The sequence below is a fragment of the Lepidothrix coronata genome, unplaced genomic scaffold, assembly GCF_001604755.1.
Source record: "Lepidothrix coronata isolate B3197 unplaced genomic scaffold, Lepidothrix_coronata-1.0 Scaffold254, whole genome shotgun sequence".
NCBI lineage: Eukaryota > Metazoa > Chordata > Aves > Passeriformes > Pipridae > Lepidothrix > Lepidothrix coronata.
The window spans coordinates 469,147-490,098 of record NW_016690434.1 but is presented as its reverse complement, the minus strand read 5'-3'; the positions used below and the strand labels follow the sequence as shown (position 1 = coordinate 490,098).

Sequence of the window (20,952 nt, the reverse complement as noted above, 5' to 3'; positions counted from 1 at the left end):
CCCCCAGCACTTCCCTGCTGGGTTTTGTTGCTCAGCACAAAGGAACGATAAAGTTAAAAAGTTATTGTTCCCCTTGTGTTCTTGTATTGTTCAAGAACTTGGATCAGAGAGTGTGGTCGTCTCTTAACTCAGTCTTCTCTTTTTGGTTTTGCTTTTGTTCCTGCTGTGCCTCCAGACATGGTTGAAGAAGACAACAGCACCAGCCTTGAGGTACTTTGCTTTGCTCTTGTTTTTTGGCATATTTATTTCCCTGGGAGTGTTTCCAGCAGCTGAAAGGTGCTGTACCTAATTTGATAACATTTGGGCAATGCCTTTAGGCGCTTTTACTTTGAAGGAACCTTTCCTTCCAAGAGTTTTATCCTTTCAAACTTTTCAGGATTGGTCCCATTTATCTGTGTGTTTATTATTTTAAACATTTTTTTTATTTGCTACAAACCATTCATAGTCTGCTTTGTATTTTAAACTGTTTGCACAATGCTATGGTTTAAATACCTTTTGTTTTGTATGGGTTTAGCCTAAAGAAGGGAGAACTGCAGAATTCTGGCAGCCTGCTCTCCTTGCATTTGTTCTTAACCATAAATTGGAAACTCGTGGTCCAACAAGGCATGTGGTGCTTTTCACAGTCCTGAAAAACAAAATAGTTCTTCTATTCTATTCTATTTTGGTTCTCAGAACTAAAAAACACACACAGCCTACTCCTGAGCACTTCAAAATGTTTTGTGAAACTCCAGTCTCTGTAGTCAAAACAAGGCATGTGACCCTGGGTGCTTCAGAGCAGGGAGGAAGTCTGATGTTTTGGGCAGTCCCAATTTTAAGGCCTTGCTTTCAGTGCTGATAAGCTTCTCCCACCCCTCCCAGGACAGGGAATGTCTCAGTGTTTGCCTTGGACTGCAAGGAGATGTTGTTGGACTCTCAGCAGAGCTGAGTGTTTGTGCCTGGACTCTGGATGGGTGTGAGCATTAGCTATGAGGCTGCATGTTGGTGCTGAGTCCTGTTAAGTCTCTGTTTCTTAAGGAAACTCCAACACCAAGAAGCAGAGAAAAGCTCTTTATGCTAATCCATCCTTTAAGCAGGTCTTTGCTCCATTTTCTGATGGAATGAGGGATTTTTCGGGGTTATTCCACAGGTGTTTTGGGTTTGAGAATTGTTTGGGGCTGTGTGAGGCACCTGTGAAGTCCTTGGATTTGGGTGCTGGCCACAGCCCTGCTCAGAGAGGAGCTGCCCATGACCTCACACCTGCCCCAGGTGCTGTCATGGCCCAGGAATTGCTGACATGTCCCAGTTGTCTCAACAGCTCACCTTGTCTGCTTTGCTTCCTCTGCTTTTCCAGAAGGATTGGCAATGCTGGAAAAGATCCACCCCCGGGTCTGGGTGGATCATGTTTTCACTGGTAAAAACCTTGCAAGAACCTCTCAGTGTTTCTTGGAGCTCTGAATTTCTTCTTTCCCTCGTTGAGGCTGAGGGTTCGCTCTGGGCATGGTGGGGTTTTGTTCTTCTGCTCGTGGGTTTGTTTCTCCTCCTCCTGGAGCAGCACTGTGAGTGTCAGTTGGCAACTACTATTTTTGATGTTATTTGAGATCCCACAGGCCTGGAGAGCAGCAGAGCTGTCCATGTCCCTGACACTGTCAAGGGGAAATACATTAAGTGACCACAGTAGATTTACACCAAGAAGTCTCTGTGTCACCAGGTGTTGTATCTGTTGCTACCACGTTTTCAGCTTTTGATTTTTTCAAATTTTTCTGACTTTCTGCTACAATCCCATGAATAATAGTCTGATAAGAATAGTGATAGAGTTTGACTCATGTTGGGAAGATAAATTGTCCATGTGCTGTGTTAAAGCAACCTGAGAAGCCAAAGTGAGCACAGTGAGAGGTGACTGGTCAGGCAGGAGTTTCATTTGTGCTGTAGAACTGGAATTAATTTTATGAGAGAGACCAGTTTGGTGACTCTGTGTGCCCTTCATTTTTCTCTTGGTGTCAAAGCTAAATTCAGATGTCATCCAGGTCTGGAACCAGGGGCAGGAATTGTTACCAGAACTGTGTGAAGTGCTTAATTCAAGGACTTGGCAGGTTCAAGACTTGCAGGGGGACATATCTCCTTCTACTGAGTTTGTTTACCACTTGTTTGTTGTATTTTTTTTGCCTTTGCCCCCCTTCTCCTAAGTTTAAATTGGCATTTGTGAGGTTCTTTTAACTGCCAGGTTTTATTCCTGAGAAGCAGTGGTGGGCACAGGTCCCAGGACAGCCCACCTGAGGTCAGGGCTTTTGCATCATTTACTTCTTATGATGACTTTAACCTGCTGATTTATGACTTATTTTCTCAGTCTCATGAAGTCTTTTACATTCCATTCTCATCCTTGTTGCTCTGAAGAACTTAAAACCCCCAAAAAAAGTTATTGCCTGGTTTAGGGCTGTTTAGAACGTGTTGAACTGACACCAGCTCAAAACTCCCCTAAAAACCCCTCTCCACTGAATGTTTGTGTTTGCAAAATCAAAGAAAGATGCTGAAAAACACAATCCAGTTGTGTTTTAAGGTATGTGACAGACCAGGCACTAAGATGTTTTTGTGGAGGCTCTTTGCCAGTTGTGGGAAACTAATTTCACCTTCCTTTTGGTGCCAGGCTGGGATCCCAGGAGATGCAACCCCCATGCTGCAGTTTGTGGAGGACAGGATACACACCACTATGGTAAAGTATGGCTGGAGGTTGGCTGTGCATCCAGAGTGTGCAGCTTCTCCTGAACTGTCGGGAATTGTCAAAGTCTGAGTGTTTGTTTCTTTGCTGTCGCTGGGCACAAGGCAGGAATTAATTCCTGTTATTTAGAATCACAGAATGGTTTGGGAAGGACCTCAAAGCTCATCCAGTTCCAACCCCCTGCCATGGGTGGAACACCTTCCACTAGACCAGGGTGCTCCCAGCCCCAAATCCAACCTGGCCTTGGACACTTCCAGGGATGGGGCAGCCACAGCTTCTCTGGGAATTCTGTCCCAGCCCCTCACCACCTTCACAGGGAAGAATTTCTTCCCAATATCCCACCTAACCCTGCCCTCCTTCAGCTTAAGGCCATTCCCCCTTGTCCTCTCACTCCAGGCCCTTGTTCATCTCCTGTACGTTGAGTTAATCAGCTCATGGATCTTTGGGAAGAAAAATGTGAAGTATTTTGCATGTGAGCCACTGATAGAGCTTAAATTTCTTGCATATGTGGTTTGAATTAAAAATCAAGTATTTATGAACGTGCTTGACTTTTAGATATCCTACTGAGCTCAGTGTGCCTCAGCCCTCCAAAAAGTACATAGTAATTTATAAAGTTGAAAATATTAACTTCTTTCCCCCTAAACTTCCCTCCCAGCTGACTGGAATTGCAATTGGAGCTGCAGTGGCACTGCTGTTTATTGCAGTTGTTGTGTTTGTTGTGTACAGAAGACTGAGACAATCCAGTAAGTATTTGATAACTAAGTAAGTTTTAAAAACAGTTTTCCCAGCTAACTTGAGTATTTTTGTAATAATCTGTGGTAGTTGTTTGCTGTGAAGGGGTGGCTCTTGCAGGAAAACAGCATTAAAAGGGTGAAGAACTTTTGTTGATTCACTTACCCAGGTCTGAACCCAGAATCCAAAACTGTCACGTTCAGGGTGCTGGAGGTTTTTATTTCTCCAGTGTGTGATTAGGATCAGCCTTATTATCAGCTTTAAATTATGCAAATGATGTCAGCCCTGCTGTGATTTCACTGTTACAGTAATGAGAAATGATTGAATTAGAGGTTTCCTTTGTGAGATTAAAATTGCCTAATCCTTGTATCTGTTTAGAGAGCCCTTTATCTCCTCTGGTGCTGAGGTAGAACCCCAAAGCAGCTCTTCCTTGCTCTGGCTTGGCTGCTCAGAGCTGGGTGCTGAGGTGTCCTGGGTTGGTTTAAACTCCCAGTGCTGACCCTGAGAGGTGCCAGCTGAGCAGACAGGAGCCAGGGCAGCAGAATTGCCAAGCTGTGCTCAGGTGTTTTCCCTCAGCAGGTGGTTTCTGACGTGATGCTTCTCTGTTCCAGAACAGCTTCAGCCCCACGTGCCCCAGTACAGGTTTCGCAAGAGGGACAAAGTGATGTTCTATGGGAGGAAGATCATGAGGAAGGTGAGAGCATCTGGCACAGGGGGAGGGAAGGGAGGTCAAAATCCAATCTGGGAGGTGTAGACTCTGTAATACTTTAGGCCTTCAACCTGTAAAAGTTCTCTGGGATTTTGTGGATGTTTCAGAACCCCTGGAATGCTTCCTGAATTGCTGGAGGAGCAGCAGGAGCTTCTCCTTCTGGCCAAACTTTAGCTCTTTCGAGAATATTTGCAGCCAGTGAGGGTAGTAATAAATCACTGAATATCTTAACTCCTGTATGGAGCTGATGATTGTTTAAATATCATGGAATCACAGAGTAGTCTGGGTTGGAAGGGACCTTAAAGCTCATCCAATCCCACCCCCTGCCATGGGCAGGGACACCTTCCACCAGCCCAGGTTGCTCCAAGCCCTGTCCAACCTGGCCTTGGACACTTCCAGAGATGGAGCAACCACAGCTTCTCTGGGCAACCTGTGCCAGGGCCTCCCCACCCTCCCAGGGAAGGATTTCTCCCCAATATCCAATCTAAATCCACTGTCTTTCAGTTTAAAGCCATTCCCCCTCGTTTTATCAATATATGATATATATCTATAACAGATATATCTATATAATATATGTATCTCACATATAGATATGAGATATAGATAGATAGATAGATATGTGATGCTACTGATAATCCCTGACTTTGGAAAGCTACTTCTTCCTCAGGTGGTGCTGTTCAGAGCCCCAAATATTTGTTGCTTATTTATAGTCCTCTGTTTAGTGAAGGATGGTGGGTGCAAATGGCTGGAGAAAAACCAAGGCTGTTTAATTCTGACTGTGGTATGTTCTCCCTGCCCTCTGTCCTGGAGAGTCAGAAGTCTTGGGAAGCTGCAAGGCCAGGCTGGGACTGGTCCCTTTTGTGGGGGGCCAGAGGCAGAGTGTGGCTGGGGGGATCCTGGCTGTGCCCTGTGCCATGACCTGCTGAGTCCAGGAGAGCACTCCCAGTGCCAGGGCACTGGAAACCTGCATCTCTAGAAAAATAAGGTACAGGAAAGGAACCTTGGGTTGCCAGTCACTGGATGTTGAGGAACATTTCCTTTTGTGAGCTGCCATGGCCTTCTACCTGATTCACTTTGTTGAGGTGAATTCAAATACCTGGACTTAATTAGACACTGTGCTGGGTTTAATATTCAGCTCTGGAGCTCTGTCTCGTTGTGGAGGAGGTGGTTACTCCCTGAACCTTGCATTGCAGGTCAGCTTTTATGTAGAACTTGGCCAAAAAAGCCCTCAGTGGAGGGAAACTGTGTGTGTGCAACTTCATGATTTTAATATTCCTCATAATGTTAATGTGCAACTTCACAATTTTAATATTCTTTAACACGGCTGTTTATATGTAAGTCACGTAAGTAAAGGATGCTTAGAATTCCACGTGGGAAATTCATTTCAGGTATTTTTGGGTTTGGGGTTTTAGACTTTGCTTTTTACTTTTATTCCTGACTAAGGCAGAGGCTATTACACACTGACTGCTGTGGATTGCAATTTGGGGATTTTTGATAACATACCAAGGTTTTACTTAAAAAACCCCCCTCCAAACTAATTAAAAAATTATTTTGTGACAGAGATGTTTTACAGAGATTCAACTCTTTGAGAAACAAATGAAGAACTAGGAATGTTTTGGAAGTAACTAATGAGGGGTTTTCTTGGTGTAGCAGTTGATGTGTTTCTCCAGAGGGTGGCACTTGGGAACCAGGAAAAGTAGAAAATGCCTTGGTTTGTCACCAGCTCAGACGTGAATGTGGCCCTGGTTTGTCAGCACACAGACTGCCAGGTAGAATCATGGAACATCCTCTGTTGGAAGAGACCCACCAGGACCATCCAGTCCAAACCCTGGCCCTACACAGACACCCCAACAATCCCACCCTGGCCCTCAGAGCATTGTCTAAACCATCCTGGAGCTCTGGCAGCCTTGGGGCTGTGCCCACTGCCCTGGGGAGCCTGGTCAGTGCCCAACCACCCTCTGGGGGAAGAACCTTTTCCTGAGATCCAACCTGACCCTCCATAGCACAGCTCCAGCCATTCCCTCAGGTCCTGTCCCTGCTCACAGGGAGGAGAGATCAGTGCCTTCCTCCTCTTCCTCATGTTGAGTGTTCCTGAGTGAGAACCACAGCTGAAGGTTTTTCCCCTCTACCGTCCATTACCACTGTAGCAGTTGCTTAGTAAAATCAAAATATATTTTTCTTGCTTCATAGAAAGGAAGTGATCCTGAAGCAGATGTTGTTCCAGTCCTCTGAGGTCTTACAGGAGCTGTTCATGTTCCGATGGCCTCAGGGGAGGCTTAGGTTGGATCTCAGGAAAAGGTTCCTCCCCCAGAGCCCTGACCAGGCTCCCCAGGGCAGTGGGCACAGCCCCAAGGCTGCCAGAGCTCCAGGAGGGTTTGGATGATCCTCTGGGCACAGGGGGTGACCCTTGGGGATGGGCCTGTGCAGGGCCAGGAGTTGGACTCGATGGTCCTTGTGGGTCCCTCCCAGCTCAGCACATTCTGTGGTTCTGAATGGCTGGGGGATGGCTTGGAACCTTTGCAGAGTTGGAACTACTGGGTTGGCTTTTCTGGTGTGTTCTGGGTTTTAGTAACTGTTTTTGTTTTCCTTCTTTCCTCCCAGGTTACAACTCTTCCAAACTCCCTGGTTGGGAACACGGTGCCTCGCCAGAGGATGCGCAAACGGGCAAAAGTTTTATCTCTGGCTAAAAGGTACTTGGGCTTTTGGGAAGGGGAAAATTTGTACCATGGAGGACGGGTTTGGAGTTTTTATTTGTGGTCCAGTCTTTAGCAGAGCACTTTTCCATAGCTCCTGGCTTTTCCCAGTCCTTTCAGCTGAGGATCAGCTGGGGAGTTTGCTGGACTGGAGTGGTTTGTGCAGCACTGTCTGGTTTGGTTGAAGAAAGGCAGGAGGGTGGAAGTTTTAGCTAATTGATGATGTGTAACTTGGGATGGTGAGTGTTTAGTATTCACTATATACTTACTCAGTACTTACTATATAATTAAGACAAATGAGGGGATGTCCTGGCTCCCTGACTCAGGTTTTCCTTTGCAGGATTCTACGTATTAAGAAGGAATGTCCAACTCTGCAGAGGAAGGAGCCTCCTCCCTCTTTGCTAGAGGCAGATCTGACTGAATTTGATGTGAAGAATTCCCATTTGCCATCAGAAGTCCTGTACATGCTTAAAAATGTCAGGTAATGTTAAATGGGAAGATAAGTGTGGAGTTTGGATGTCCAAGTGATGTGAATGTCTGGCAGGTTGTATCAAGTCTCAGACTTTATGGCTGCAGGGTCAGAATCTTGAAGGAGTTGACTGAAATTCATCTGAGCATGAGGACAGAATAAAGGACTTGGAATTTTCTAGAAATGTTAAGAAAATAATGGAGTTTGTTTTAAAAAATAAAAAATGGTGGTGGGGGGGAAAGGATGTAGATTAGTGGCCTGAATTTGGGGATAGTGATAATGAAGGTGCTCTAACATGAACAAATGTAGTGCATTTTAAAACTTCTCTGTAGGCTCTGACAATTTTTTGGTACAGAAAAGCATCGTAATTGGTAAATGTTAATTGGATACCATATTGACAGCTCTCTAAGCTGCAGAATCTTTCACTTCTCTGGCTGAAAAGGTTGCAAATCAAATCAAAGTCAATTTAATCCCCAGGGCTCTTGGGCGGATTAAGAAGAAGGGTTGGTCTTTGTGCCCCTTCAGCAAGAGGTTAAATTTGCTGACACAGCCAAGAGTTTCAGATCTTCCCATCTGTAATTTTGGTTTTGTTTGTGGATGTTCATTTTTTCTCCCAGATATGATATAATTAATTCCTGAAGGTCATACATTCTCGAATAAAAATGCTATTTAAGTCATCTGGTGGAATTATGATCTCCTGTGACTAATTGATGTTGCAGTAGAATTTGATGGATTAATCCTGATAAATGTGAGCTGATGGAGCTCTGTAACAGAGTGATCAGGTTTAAGACCTGTATTTCTGTCTGCCTGGTAGTCACTGGCTATTTTCAGCACTGGAGGAGTCCAGGTGCACGTTACCTGCAGGAGATGGAATATTCCAAATTTAAAGTGTGTGCAGATGACAGGAATTTTTCCCTATGTTTTCAATATTTCTCCTGTGTCCTGGTCCCATGGACAGGGCAGCTGCACTAAAAGGGAGAGTTCCATGGAGTAACTTTTCTCCTGCAGTGTGTGAATCCTGCAGGGTTTTAAATTCCTTCTCCTTCCAAAGCCGTGCTGGTGTTTGCTGGAAGAAGGCTGGCTGCACTTCCTGCTGAGCCTGCTTGGAGTTCTTCTCCAAAGGAGCCCCAATATTCACAGTCTCAGTGTTTCACAGTGCTCTTGCACCTCTGTTTTGGGGAGCTCTGCTCCTTCTGCCCCACAGCAGCCCCTTGGGGCTTCCTCCGTTATTCGTGCTTCGCTAATTTAGGAAGGATTTTCCAAGGGCACTGGTGATTTTGGGTTTCCCTCTGCGTTTTCTTTGCTGCAGGGTCCTTGGGCACTTTGAGAAGCCTCTGTTCCTGGAGCTGTGCAAGCACATGTTCTTTGTGCAGCTGCACGAGGGCGAGTACATCTTCCGTCCCGGGCAGCTGGACAACAGCATCTACGTCGTGCAGGATGGGAAGCTGGAAGTTTGCATCCAGGAAAGTGTAAGGACCAACTGATCTGCAGTTTTTAAGATACATTTGTTGGCATAGCATACAGCCTGGCATGAATCATTAAGCATTGATTAGATTTAGGCCTGTGAGTCATAGGGATTTAGAAGGGATTACTCCCAACTCTTCGGGGCCGTGGTGTTCATAAAGATCGAGGTTTGTAGCTCTGGTCCCTCGTGTCTCAGATGGGAGAGAAGGACACAGGGCTGATGGGGCACGTTGAAATATCCTCACACACAGTTATTGAGGGAGGACAGGGTGCAAGGTGGGCTTGGGAACATTCCCTTTTGGGGTGGTCATTATAGAAAGTAGGTGGGCACAGAGAGCAGGAGAGACCTCACTCACTTCAGAATATTCTAATGGGAGTTACGGGGTTTTACCTGGGAGGTGGGAGAGTCAGATTCACTTTTGGGTAAACAGGGAAAAGAAATGATGGTTTGTTTCATGGGTGAGTCTTAAAATGTTGAGTGCCAGCCCTTGTGATCCTTTCTGCCAAATTTGATTTTTAGTATTTTTCTTCTTCCTGACTGAACATTGAGTTTGGCTTTAGGTTGTGAACAGATTTTCAATGGCTGAAAATGCAGGGGACTTGTGTTTGGAAATTATACCAAATGTGATGATTTCTGAATAATTTTACATTTTTCTGTTCCTGACATGAAACCCCTCGATAAAGGAGGCTGATTCTGTCTCAGAGTGAAGGGAGCTTTGTTTTGTTGGTGGTTAAAAAGCAAAGACAAGCAGGTCCAACTCCCCCCAGACAAAGCTGGCTTTTAGTTTCTTTTAATTTATCACTTCTAGAATGGTGGTTTGAAGCCCTGTGGTTGGAATGAGCACATTTCCATCAGAGCAGAGACAAAACAAGCATCCAAGTCCCAATGGGGAACCTGGAATGGGAGCTGCTCAGAGTGTGTGGGAGGACTGGGAGCAAGTTAAGCTTTCTGAAATGCTCCGAATTTGCCAAAATGCAGCTGTGAGCCTGCAGTGATGGTGTGTCTGTGCCTGCAGGATGGAACAGAGGTGGTGGTGAAGGAGGTGCTGGCAGGAGACAGTGTCCACAGCCTTCTCAGCATCCTCGACGTCATCACGGTGAGTCCTGGGAGCTGCAGGGTTCCTGCAGTGCTGCTGGGTGCCAGAGCCTGGCAGGGGGAGCAGGAGTTGAATATTGCTGGGAAGGACTCAGGATGCAAGATGGTTTTTTGATTAACTCTTCTCCTCCTCCCAGGCCTCCCCAGGTGTAGAGTGAGCTCTGGGGTGTGTAAGGTGGTCGTGACTCGTGTGCTTGGCAGTGTAACTCTGGCTGTTCCTGATCAGCAGCAGGATTTGGATTATTCCTTTATGTTTGGAAGTCTGAGACAGGGTTTGATTTGCTCGAGGGCACAACTCAAGTCAGGAGCAGGACCAGGTTGGGGCTCAGAATTCCAGGCTTTTACACTGTTTCACGGAATTCCAGAATATGCTGAGTTGGAAGGGACTCCCAAGGACCATTGAGTGCAACCCTTAGCCCTGCAGACCATCCCCAAGAGTCACACCATGTGCCTGGGAGTTTGGTTTGTTGCTTACTGAATTTATTTTTATTTAATCTAAAGAAAATAAACCTGACAGTTGCTATTACTGTGATTATACCGTGAAAACAGTTGAAGGATTGATTTGTTTTCCAACATTGGTGGTGCTGGTGACCAGCTGAGGGTTGTGCTCCTTGGCAGGGGTCAGGATGAGCTGAATGTTTGGGGCTCATATTTGATGTACAAATTGGTGGGGTTTGTTTCAGTTGGAATTACACTGATGGTTTTGCTGAAATCATCCCAGCACAGCTATTTGGGAATTACCTGAATGGAAGGTGTTGAATTCGTTGTCTTTGATGATACTCAAGCACTGAATGTGCTTTCTTGAAGGATTTTAGTAGTTGAGAGGACGAAGATAATCAAATCTGTATTCATGTTTGACCTTGTATCATGTTTCTGTTGTGCTTGGCTGTCTCTCTTCATCAAAAGGTACCATTAAGTAGTTTAAGGATTCTCTAAAGTGTTCTTTGCCATTTTAAATGCAAACATGCATCTGTATATCTGTATTTATAGTTCCCATAAAACCTATTGACAGGGGTACATTTTTTTAAGCTTGGTCACTCTTTTTTTCTGTAGAAAGTAATGGCATGTGAATAATTTGGACTGTACAAGTCTAGTTCTTGCTGTCAAATTCGTATTAATATATTTGTAAATTCGTATTAGTACCTTTCTCCTTGTTACTTCCACCACTAAATTTTCTTAATGACAATATTCTAAAGAGCAGAACCATCATATAGGAACATTAATACTAGTCATGTTCTTGCTTTATAAAGGAATATAGGAAAAGAAATCCTTCTTGTATAACAGTGTCCTTTGGCTTTGTTTTTTTTAAGTGTTGCCATTCATTTTGTGTTGTGTTAGGATCTTTTTTGGTTTTTAATTCTCATTCTATGATTTTTTTCCTCTTTCTCATTAGTTATACCACTGGTAAATAAAAAAATAAAAATGATTGAAAGTGTCTTGAACAGAGTTAGCAGCGTGGAGAAGAACATGGAATGAAAAAACCTTGCAGGTTTTTTTTTTTGCTAAACTCGTTCTCATTTATTTTTACAACTCTTTTGTTCCTCATTTCCCAGCTTTGTGGGAAATAAAACTGCCTGGTTTATTTCTGTTTCTCCTCTTCCTTATGTCCCTTGCTGGCTTTGGCTATGGGAGAAGCATGAAAATGGGCAAGGAGTGAGGAAGTTGATCAAAGTAGAGGAGACTCCTCTGTGTCATTCCAAATCAGTGAGTTAGAACTTCCTGCAGGTACCATAACCTTGTCACTCAGCACAAGGCTCTGACATGAAGAAAGGGTGTGTTCAGAGAGGATTTCAGTTGCCTTATCTAAATTTGGGATTCTTTTGGCTGATTTTGCAGCACGTGATGTCAGGCTGGTCCCTCACTTAGCTGAGAGCTTTGTGAGACAGTTGAGGTTGCTGCAAGAGCTCTTGTTGTTGGATCTAAAAGAAAGGTCACACAAGAGGCACTTTTCTAGTTTAATCTTTCAGTTTTTAAATTGGAAAGTCCCTTTAGATCTACTAAATACAAAGGTACCAGCTGTGACATGAGACTTCACTTATTCTGAGAACAGATCGATGCCGATTTCTCTAAACTTGAAGGAGAAGCTGGAAGCTTTTGAATCCAAGTAGGTACAGGCCCTTTCCTGGTATTCTGGAACAATTCTGAGGTGTAGTTAATCTGACTCTGAATTGATGCTGCCCCAAATATTCAAGAAGTCTCTGAGCTGAGCACTGTTGGCGTCCACGAAGTGTTTTCAGCAGCTGTTGCTGAGAGCTCGTGTGTGCAGCCGGAGCTTTTCCCTGGACAGTGAATGTTCATCCAGAGTTAAATGGGACCAGCAGAGATGGCTTGTGATGCTGATTTCTGGAGCTTTGGGATTGACTCTTCTTTTGTCCTCCTTGTGGAGTTGGTATTAGGAAAACTGGGAGCAGGAATGAAAAAGAAGAGGCTGTGAGGAATATTGATCAACTGGCAGTGACTGAGGGGGGGGAAATGAAAGTCAGGATTAAAAGAAGCTGAAAAAACACTTGGATAAAGGTGAGCCTGCAGGGCTCAGGTCTGTTTAAGTGGCACTGGACAAGATGGATGAGGTTATAAAGAAGAGATTGATTGCTGCAAGAGCTTTGGGTGCAGCAGTGTCGGTGCAGTGAGGAGGGTGTCAGGTAGGAGGGGAGGAAGACAAATCCCAGGGAATGGAAAGAGGGAGAATATGCCAGATTTTTGGGTACAAAAAGGAGTTACCACTGCAGGTGGCAGAATGTAAAGCACCTGTATCTGTTGTAGCATATTTCTTAACCAAATTCATTTGGGTTTGGCCATTAGCTGTCATTTGGATTTGGCTGCTGCTTGTAGGTGACATCTTACAGTTCTTGGAACAAGTAAATAGTTACCTGCCCTGAGAACAAAAAGTTCTTTTCAAAAAACCCTGTTTCACTCCTGATTATAACTTAACTGTTCCTGTCATCTGAGTGTGGGATTGCAAAACAGTATAATTTAAACCTGGTATTCTCCCTGTGCTGCTGATTATTTTGTTTCTGAGAGAACTGACAATTACAGAACATTTCCTCCTCGAGCTCCTCTCACAGCTTTTAGCATGTTCCAAACCCATTAGTTGTGGTGTTGGCCCTTTCAGAACAGAGCTGCTCTCATGCAGGGATATCAAAAAGGCAAAATTACATGCTGAAAACCTGGAGGATTGGGCTGTTCTTTGGAGGAAAAGGCTGCTGCATCATTATGCATTATTATCCTAAAACTGGTTTTCTGACACTCTCAGGACTGGCCTCTCCTCTCACAAGCACAAGAAAAAACCCAAACACTTTACTGGGCAGACTGGAGACCACATGACTGTATAAACAGGGCTTATTTGGCTCTTGGGAGTAACTGTTATGGAAGACTATTAAACTTGGTGTTTATCCTTGTCCAGCAATTAAAGATTTACTAGATTTCCTTACTTTTCACTATATATTTGATGTAGAGAATGGTAGGAAATACAATTGGTGGCAAAGTCAGTGATCCATGCACTGAAAACCAGACTAATATACATTTTCTATTGCATTTAAGTATAAGAATTCCAAATTAATTCTTTATCTGAAGGCAGACTTTAAACTGGCTTGTAAAAGTGGATTGTTGCATTTATTTTTGTTAATTTTGGTAATTTCTTTACCTAATTAAAAGAAACTTAAAACTGGGGACACTGGTAACTTTGCCCTGTAGGTCAAAGAGATGTTTAAAATTCCCAATCCCTCAGGAACTTGAAAATCAAAGCTATTAATATCATCCCCAGATTGTATAAAAAGGTCAGCTGAAGTTTGTGTAATTAAGAAATTGGTTCTAATTAATGTAATTTAATTTTAGAACCTACTTCATGGTGCCTTGCAGACCAGCAGACAGAGCTGCAGCTTTATTTTCCAGAGTGATTATTGTGGTACAGAAAGTCTCTTGTTTGGTTTTGCTGGGTTCTTTAGGCAGGAATTCCTTCCCAGTGATTGTGTGGAGTTGTCTGGTGCTCTGGAAGACTTGGGAGTTCTTTCCTTTATAATCAGCATTTAATATCTCTGTGTTTAGTGCTTGGAAAAATTTCCCTGCTGCTGTTCAGGAGGGGGAAAGCTGTGAGGTGACTGTTAAAGCAGAAACTCCATTTCTTCCTTTGCTCCTTCTCTGTGCTGTAAAAGGGCTCATTTTATCTTAGAAATATGGGGTAGATCAGTATCTGATGTATTAGTAAATTAATTCATGACTTATAGATGTTACTTCCAGCATTACATTTTAGAAGGGGTGCTGTCTGGAGATTTTTGTCCAAGTGTTTGGCAACAGATTTTTGTTAAAACTCTATTGTGATTCAAGGGGAAAAATCCTAAACCAGAGGCTTGCCTTCCAGTGTAAAAAAATCTCTATATTCTGCCCACTTGCAATTTTATTTTTCATTGGTTTGTTAATTCTCAATCTGTTCTTTGAGCAAGATGTTCTAGACCCACTTTGTCTTAAGTAAAGAGAAGCTGTTTGGCTTTGTCACATGGAATATTTCATACATATATATATATATATATATATATATATGAAGACACATGTATCTTGAAACACAAGAAGTCTGCCTGGTTTTTGTGTCACTCCATTATGTATGTAATTACTGTACAATTTTGTTGTATTTTGTACTGATTGTGTGAGTCTGGGCTTGTTTTTGCAGCAAATAGCTTGGCTGTCAGTACAAATAATAAAATCAGCAAACCCTCTGTTCTCTTCAGCTGGAATTTGAAGTGCTCCTGAAGCCTGGCTCTGTCTGTAATGACTGTGGCAGAGCTGACAGACCCTTAACCTGATCCACCTCCTTGTAGCTCTTATTTCTCTGCCTCTGTCTCTGTTTAATTCTGATGGAACTGCTGGTGTGAGTTCGCTCTCGTGCTCCATGACCCACGGGTGGAGTAATAAGTTCAAGCCTTTCTGTGGTCAGATGATGTCTGCCAGACATACAGAGCAGCAAAGCAGGAATTTGGGGAGGTTTGAGTTGGATGGTTGGTGGATTAATCTTGTGCCTCTGGAACTTTCCATCAGGGCCACCCTGCTCCCTACAAAACAGTCTCGGCCCGAGCAGCCACTCCATCCACAATTCTGAGACTTCCAGCAAGTGCCTTCCAAGATGTGTTCCAAAAATACCCTGAAACTCTGGTGAGAGTGGTACAGGTAGGTAGAACTGAGGGGGAAGGGGGGATCACTCGTATTTCAAAGTTACAAGGAAGACATTTAGAGGTTCAGCAAGTTCACCATCCTTTGGCAGGTGTGGAACTGCTCAAGATCTGGAATATATGCTGCCATTCCCCTAGTTGTTAAAGCCCTAGACTTAATAATCCCAGCACTACCACATACAGGAAGAAATAATTTATATATATATATATATATATCTTCACTAATTGAGTCTCTGCCTGTGGTAGCCTCTTTAATCAGCCTGACCTGCACTGTGAGCTCGTTGGTCCTTGGGGAGAAGGTGCTGGCGTGGGCTCTGCACCTCGGTGAGCACCAGCAGTGCTTCAGAATGGCTTAGGATCATGAACAGACTGTCACATATTCTGAAATAGGACTGTTGGACCCTTAGAAGCTGTTTGGTGAGGGGTGGTGCTTTGGAAAAGTCACAAAATTCGGATGGATATGTGAATTTCCACTTCAGAAGTGTCTGTCAGCACCTGAGGAAAGAGCTGTGCTTTGGATTAGCTTAGAGTTCACCTTCCCCTGCTTTGCAGAAGCTCAGACTGTTCTCAGGTGAGCACTGAAGTTTGGCTCGTCCCTCCTGCAGGTGGGAGGTGGTGCAAGGATCAGGAATGAAGGATTCCAGGTGTAGCAGCCAAAGGGTGCAGTGTCTGATGAGTCACTCTGGGCTGTCCTTTTGTTTTACTGTCACTGCTAAATCTTTTTGTCCTTGCAAACTGTTCTGTATCTGGATGATTTATGAGTGACACCTGAACCTCCTCATCCTGATGGTTGAGAGGAACAGATCATTAACACCAACTTAATTTACTCTGGGAGAGCTGGTACAAAAGAGAGGATGGCTTAGGAGTGGGAATTATCTGGCAGGGCAGAGGAAGGTCGGGTGGCACTGATGTTCTGGGTTAGCTTTGAGTGCTTGTGGAGCAGTGGCTCAGGTTCTGAATGGGGAAAGATGGATTAATTTTTTTTAATGAGAGGGGGAAAATTGGAAGCAAAACCTTTTATTTCAAGGGACTATTACTGATGTTTACAGAAAGCAAAAAGCATTTGGTGTTTGTGAGTGAGGCTTTGGATTCTCGTTCCATCAAATGATTGTGAAGTCATTGTAAATCACTTCACTCTGTCTCTGTCTCAGTTTATCAACTGCTAAAAAGGAATTCCAGCTTAGAGTGCAGTCTGTGTTTTATAAAGTGCTTTCAGGTACTGTGGTACATGATTGTATCTAAATGCCAGAACAAGTGTGGGAGAATGCTGAATCCATTCCTGATGCTTCTTGTTTGCAGATCATCATGGTGAGGCTGCAGAGGGTGACATTCCTGGCTTTGCACAACTACCTGGGTCTGACCACGGAGCTCTTCAGCTGTGTGAGTTTGGGGGGCTGTCCCTCAGCTCTAACTGGGCACAGGGAGGTTCTCCTCCTTCCAGAAGGTTGTAAAGCAAATGCTACATATTAAATTCCTAATGACAGCACTTGAGAAGTGAGGTACTTGTACAACCAGCCCATAAAACCCAGCCCACGCCGACGCCTGGGGAATTATTGGGAGGCTTCAGTGTCCAAAGGGCATCGCTCCGAAGTGATGGATGTGCTCTACTCTGTGCTCCAGCAGTCCTGACATTTGTTAATGGTTCCTGCTCACCTCTGCCTATAGCAGTGTGAAAAATGCTGTCCCTGTGGTGGCAGAGGGTCAGGTTCTGACCGAACAAGTTAAATCTCTTTAAAAAGGAGGCCGTGCAGCAGTGGGGGAAGATGTTGGGAAATCCTTGTAACTTTAGCAAAATAGTGCTTGATCCCTATATCCATGATTAATGCTTAGTCTTGTACCAGATAGTGCTTAGTGCCTATAGCAGTGATTAATATGTACCAGCAGATGTCTTAGTTCTGAGAACAAAGACAGTGTGTTGGAGCAAAGGCAGTGAGAAAAGTACAACGTGACTGGACCACGTAGTTGAGATACTTGCAAGAAGAGATTCATTGGGATATCTGGGACCACAGAGGGATAGTTTGGGGAATGGGGTGTTCCCCAAATGACAGAGACCCTCAAAACACCCCTACTCATATCCAGATAAGTTCACAGAAGTAGTTCACATATGTGTATGTATTCTGGAGATGTGATGGGTGTGTAGTGATTATGTATTCATTTCATATCTATAACCTGGTCTGTTTGGTTGCTGGGTGTGCATTTGAGGTGCAGAGATCCCCCATGCACCCAGTGCTCTAAGTAATGTCTAATATAATTTAAAATAATGGCTTTCTAACCCAACAAACTGGTTGGAGAGGTTTTTTCCCCTTTTTCTGTGACAAGGTAAGGGAATACTTAATCAAACTGGCCAGTTTTGAGTGCCCAGACCCTGATGGGATGGATGAGGGAGCTGGTGGATCCCATGACAAGTCACCCCTGGTGATCTTTGATTGATCACCACAACTGGGAGCAGTCCCTGGGGGTCAGAGCAGGCTCCAGGCCTGTGGGACAGGAGTGTGTGGTTTATGTTTCCTTCTCCCCTTGCTCCTTCAGCAGAGCCAGGCCATCCCACTGGTGTCCGTGACCAGTGTCACAGCTGGAGGAAGCAGCAGCAAAGCTGGGAAAAGACCAGTGTCCAGTGCACTGGAGGAGGATCGTGGAGAGAAGTTTGAAAGATCTGGGGAAGGACTGGAAATGGGTAACGTTTCTGGAAACATGGAGTAGCTTTTGTGACCTTCTTTAATTGTTGTGCTAATCACAGAATCCCAGACTGGTTTGAGTTGGAAGGGACCTTAAAGACCATCCAGTCCCACCCCCTGCCATGGGCAGGGACACCTTCCACTGGCCCAGGTTGCTCCAAATCCAACCTGGCCTTGGACACTTCCAGGGATGGGGCAGCCACAGCTTCTCTGGGCACCCTGTGCCAGGGCCTCCCCACCGTCACAGGGAAGAATTCCTTCTCAATATCCCATCTAACCCTGCTCTCCTTCAGCTTAAAGCCTTTCCCCCTTGTCCTATTGATTTGATTGACTATTGATATCACTGCTATTGATCAGAGGATTTTTATTTTATTAGTTAGGAATTGCCTTAGATGAGTTTTGGTTTTGAAGCCTTTGGATGGCCCTTAGCTTCAAAGGGGAATTAGTACTATCTTTTTAATTATTTTGAGGGATGAGGGGGAGGAGGAAAAAAGTGACTCCTAATTTCGAATGCATAGGAGGAGCTGGGAAAACTGTGAGTCTAGATACCAGCAGAAGAATTGCTGGATATGTGCCTTATCAGGCCAAAATGTCAGTACTGAAGGTAAACCCAGGAAAATAGAGTTGAATTTTGCCTCTGCACCTGGAAAAAAACCCCTTAATTAAATGAAAACCGGGAACAGTTTTAAACGATGTTTAATGTTTCAAAACTTTTAAGGCAGTGGGTAGTGAGAGGTTCTTGCTGTCAGTGAGATTTATTTTATTTGAGGTTACCTTGCTTTTACATTTGTGCAATTTTTGTTTCTAAATTCCAGATACGTTGAAGATTTCTGGTGCAGAAAACACAGAGCATATTTTCAGGAGAAGCCTTTCATCACCTCCCTATGCAGGGTCTGCAGAAGCTTCTAGTAAGTAGTGCTTGGCAAAATTGTGGGAAATATATAATTTGTCTAATCATTTGGGGGGAAAACACATGATCTCTGGAGTGCTGGGGTAGATAATCTTCCTGTTTATGATAGATAATCATCTTGCAGACCTGTTTGTGGCAGATAATCATTTTGCAGTAGTGCTGCTTCCTAACTCATTTGTCAAAAATTTATTTAGTGAGTAACAAGTGGACTATTATCCAGGAGAGCATTCCCTTGCTGTCATTATTAGCAATGGGGAACATGCAGTAATTTGGCTACCAATGCCTGCAAATGAAGAGCTTTATTAATTGGTATAACTGAAACAAAGTGAGTTATGATGATATGCCATCATCTTTCATACAAAAGATGACACACGATTCTTGCTTGGCTCATTGTCCCAAAAAGCACATTGCACATGGCTTTGTTTCCCAAAAACATTTGGGAATGGTTTTTTTTTTGAGTGGATAATAAAGGTGATTGATCACTGGAGGCTGTGAGGAGACATTTATGAGGCAGAGCTGGTTTGATGCTGCAGTATCAGTATTTAGGGCAATTTCAGTCATCTCCACTGTAGACATCTTCCTCTGGGCCAGGTGTTCAGGACAGCTTTGTGTGCCAAGGTGGGGAAACTGGATCTGTGGGAATCACAGGGGGAAGACATCTGTCTGTGTTAGCTGAGTGCCAAACTAACCCTTGTGAGGGAGTTGGGAGGTCATGCTTAGATACTGTTAATAGAGAACTCATAAAAGGTTTAATCAGTGGAATAAAGGTGCCCTGGGTACTTTAGAAGGTACTTTTGTTGCTCACCTTGGCTATTAGATGGCTTTGAAGATAAGAACATTCTGTGAGGGGTTAAAGAGTATGGAGACAAGGGAAAGGAGGGGCACAGGCTGAGGGAGCCCTCTGTGCTGAGGGCTTTGCCCAGGGCAAGGTTTGTGTCATTTGTTGCTATCCAGTTAAGCTGGGGGTGTGCAGAGAGGAGGGGAATGGGGGGTTCCTTCGTTTTTCGTACTGGAGGGCTGATTTGTTTCCTCTTCAGTTCCTGCTGGGCAAGTGTACAGGGTTCTCAGGTAGATTTTTTTCATAGCTTCCATGTTACTGCCCAGAGGGATGGATCTGATGGAGAAGTGGGATTTTTGGCTAGTGGTCAGTACCTCATCTTTTTGAACTGGGGAAAAAAATCACTTGACTTGAAATGGGGCTTGGCTTGATTTTCCTGTGTGTGAGGTTGTTTTGCACTATGCATTAAAAAACATACCAGCAGACTTGATTCAGAGGTGAATTAGGTAATGCCCTGAACACAGGGCAGTTCAGTGAGCTCTGCCTGTGCAGCCCTGTGACACCTGTAAGGGACAGTCCTTGCATGTTCTTAGGAGCTGGATCCCTGCAAACTTACCCATGGATATGTCCATTTGTCCTCCCTTTCTCCTTTTGTGTGTCACAAGAGTTATACTGGTGTACACTGACCTTGGCAGAGAGAGAAAATTAATTTTTACTGACAGAAGGAGCATGTCGAATTGGGTAATTATGATTTGCCTCAGTTAACAGAGCTGATTTCTGCTCCCTGCACTGAGGTTACTGTTTAGTTAGCACAGAAAGTGTCATGATGTCTATAATGACAAGATCAGGATCTTGCTTCAGATTCTATTCCTCTGCCTTACTGTGTGTTCAGGCTCCATGGAATATTGATTATGTTTATTACTGACTCAGAGAGGAGAGAACTGTCTGTATTAGAGTCATACAGGTGCTGATATCTCAGCATCTCCTTGGTTTGCTTGGCTCATCAGAATTAACAAAAACTGCTAAAAATTCCTTTGGGGGAAAACACTTTTGCCTCAGTTGCTCCTGGGGCTGGGGTCTAATTTATTCTTCTGGGTTTTGTGCAGTTCTCTAACTTGAAGCATAGCAGTTGTGTAGATGAGGGAATAGGAACCTGCCAACTCAGGCTACTCTGCTTTTTAAGTGTACTGACCCTTTGTGGAGAAACATGGAACTAGCTCATGTGAAGCACCTGGTGGACAGAGGAATTAGAAGAAGGAAATAAAACAGCAAGGTCATTTCTATGATAAATTCACCCATTTAATGTTCCTGGGAGTGTGTCTTCCTAACTATTATTCTAAGGTTAAATAGCAGCTGTCTTTTATTGGTTTGTTTGTCGTTTTTTGCTTCTCAGGTGTTCAGGGAAGCTGCTCTTCCCCTCCAAGCCCAAAGCCCTGTGGGACCACCCGCAGCAGGCAGGGCAGGTAGCTCAGTGAGCGAGTGCTTGGCAGGGAAGAGGCACTGGAATGCTGCCAGTTGCCATTGTTTTTGCAGTGACTTCCATCCCAGCAGTGTGTGGGATACCAGCAAGCACAT

The 20,952-nt window shown here is 44.1% G+C and overlaps 1 protein-coding gene across 1 annotated transcript in view; it reads left to right on the top strand.

Annotated features, from left to right (window-relative positions):
- PNPLA7 (patatin like phospholipase domain containing 7) overlaps positions 1-20,952 on the top strand; it is a 132,630-nt gene that overhangs the window by 726 nt on the left and 110,952 nt on the right. Inside the window, exons 2-13 of the mRNA XM_017835270.1 lie at positions 176-210; positions 2,621-2,686; positions 3,348-3,435; positions 4,036-4,118; positions 6,735-6,823; positions 7,167-7,307; positions 8,605-8,764; positions 9,776-9,856; positions 14,884-15,012; positions 16,314-16,394; positions 17,544-17,688; positions 18,505-18,597. Coding sequence (XP_017690759.1) covers positions 176-210; positions 2,621-2,686; positions 3,348-3,435; positions 4,036-4,118; positions 6,735-6,823; positions 7,167-7,307; positions 8,605-8,764; positions 9,776-9,856; positions 14,884-15,012; positions 16,314-16,394; positions 17,544-17,688; positions 18,505-18,597 — 1,191 coding nt within the window. The remainder of the gene's footprint in view (positions 1-175; positions 211-2,620; positions 2,687-3,347; positions 3,436-4,035; positions 4,119-6,734; positions 6,824-7,166; positions 7,308-8,604; positions 8,765-9,775; positions 9,857-14,883; positions 15,013-16,313; positions 16,395-17,543; positions 17,689-18,504; positions 18,598-20,952) is intronic.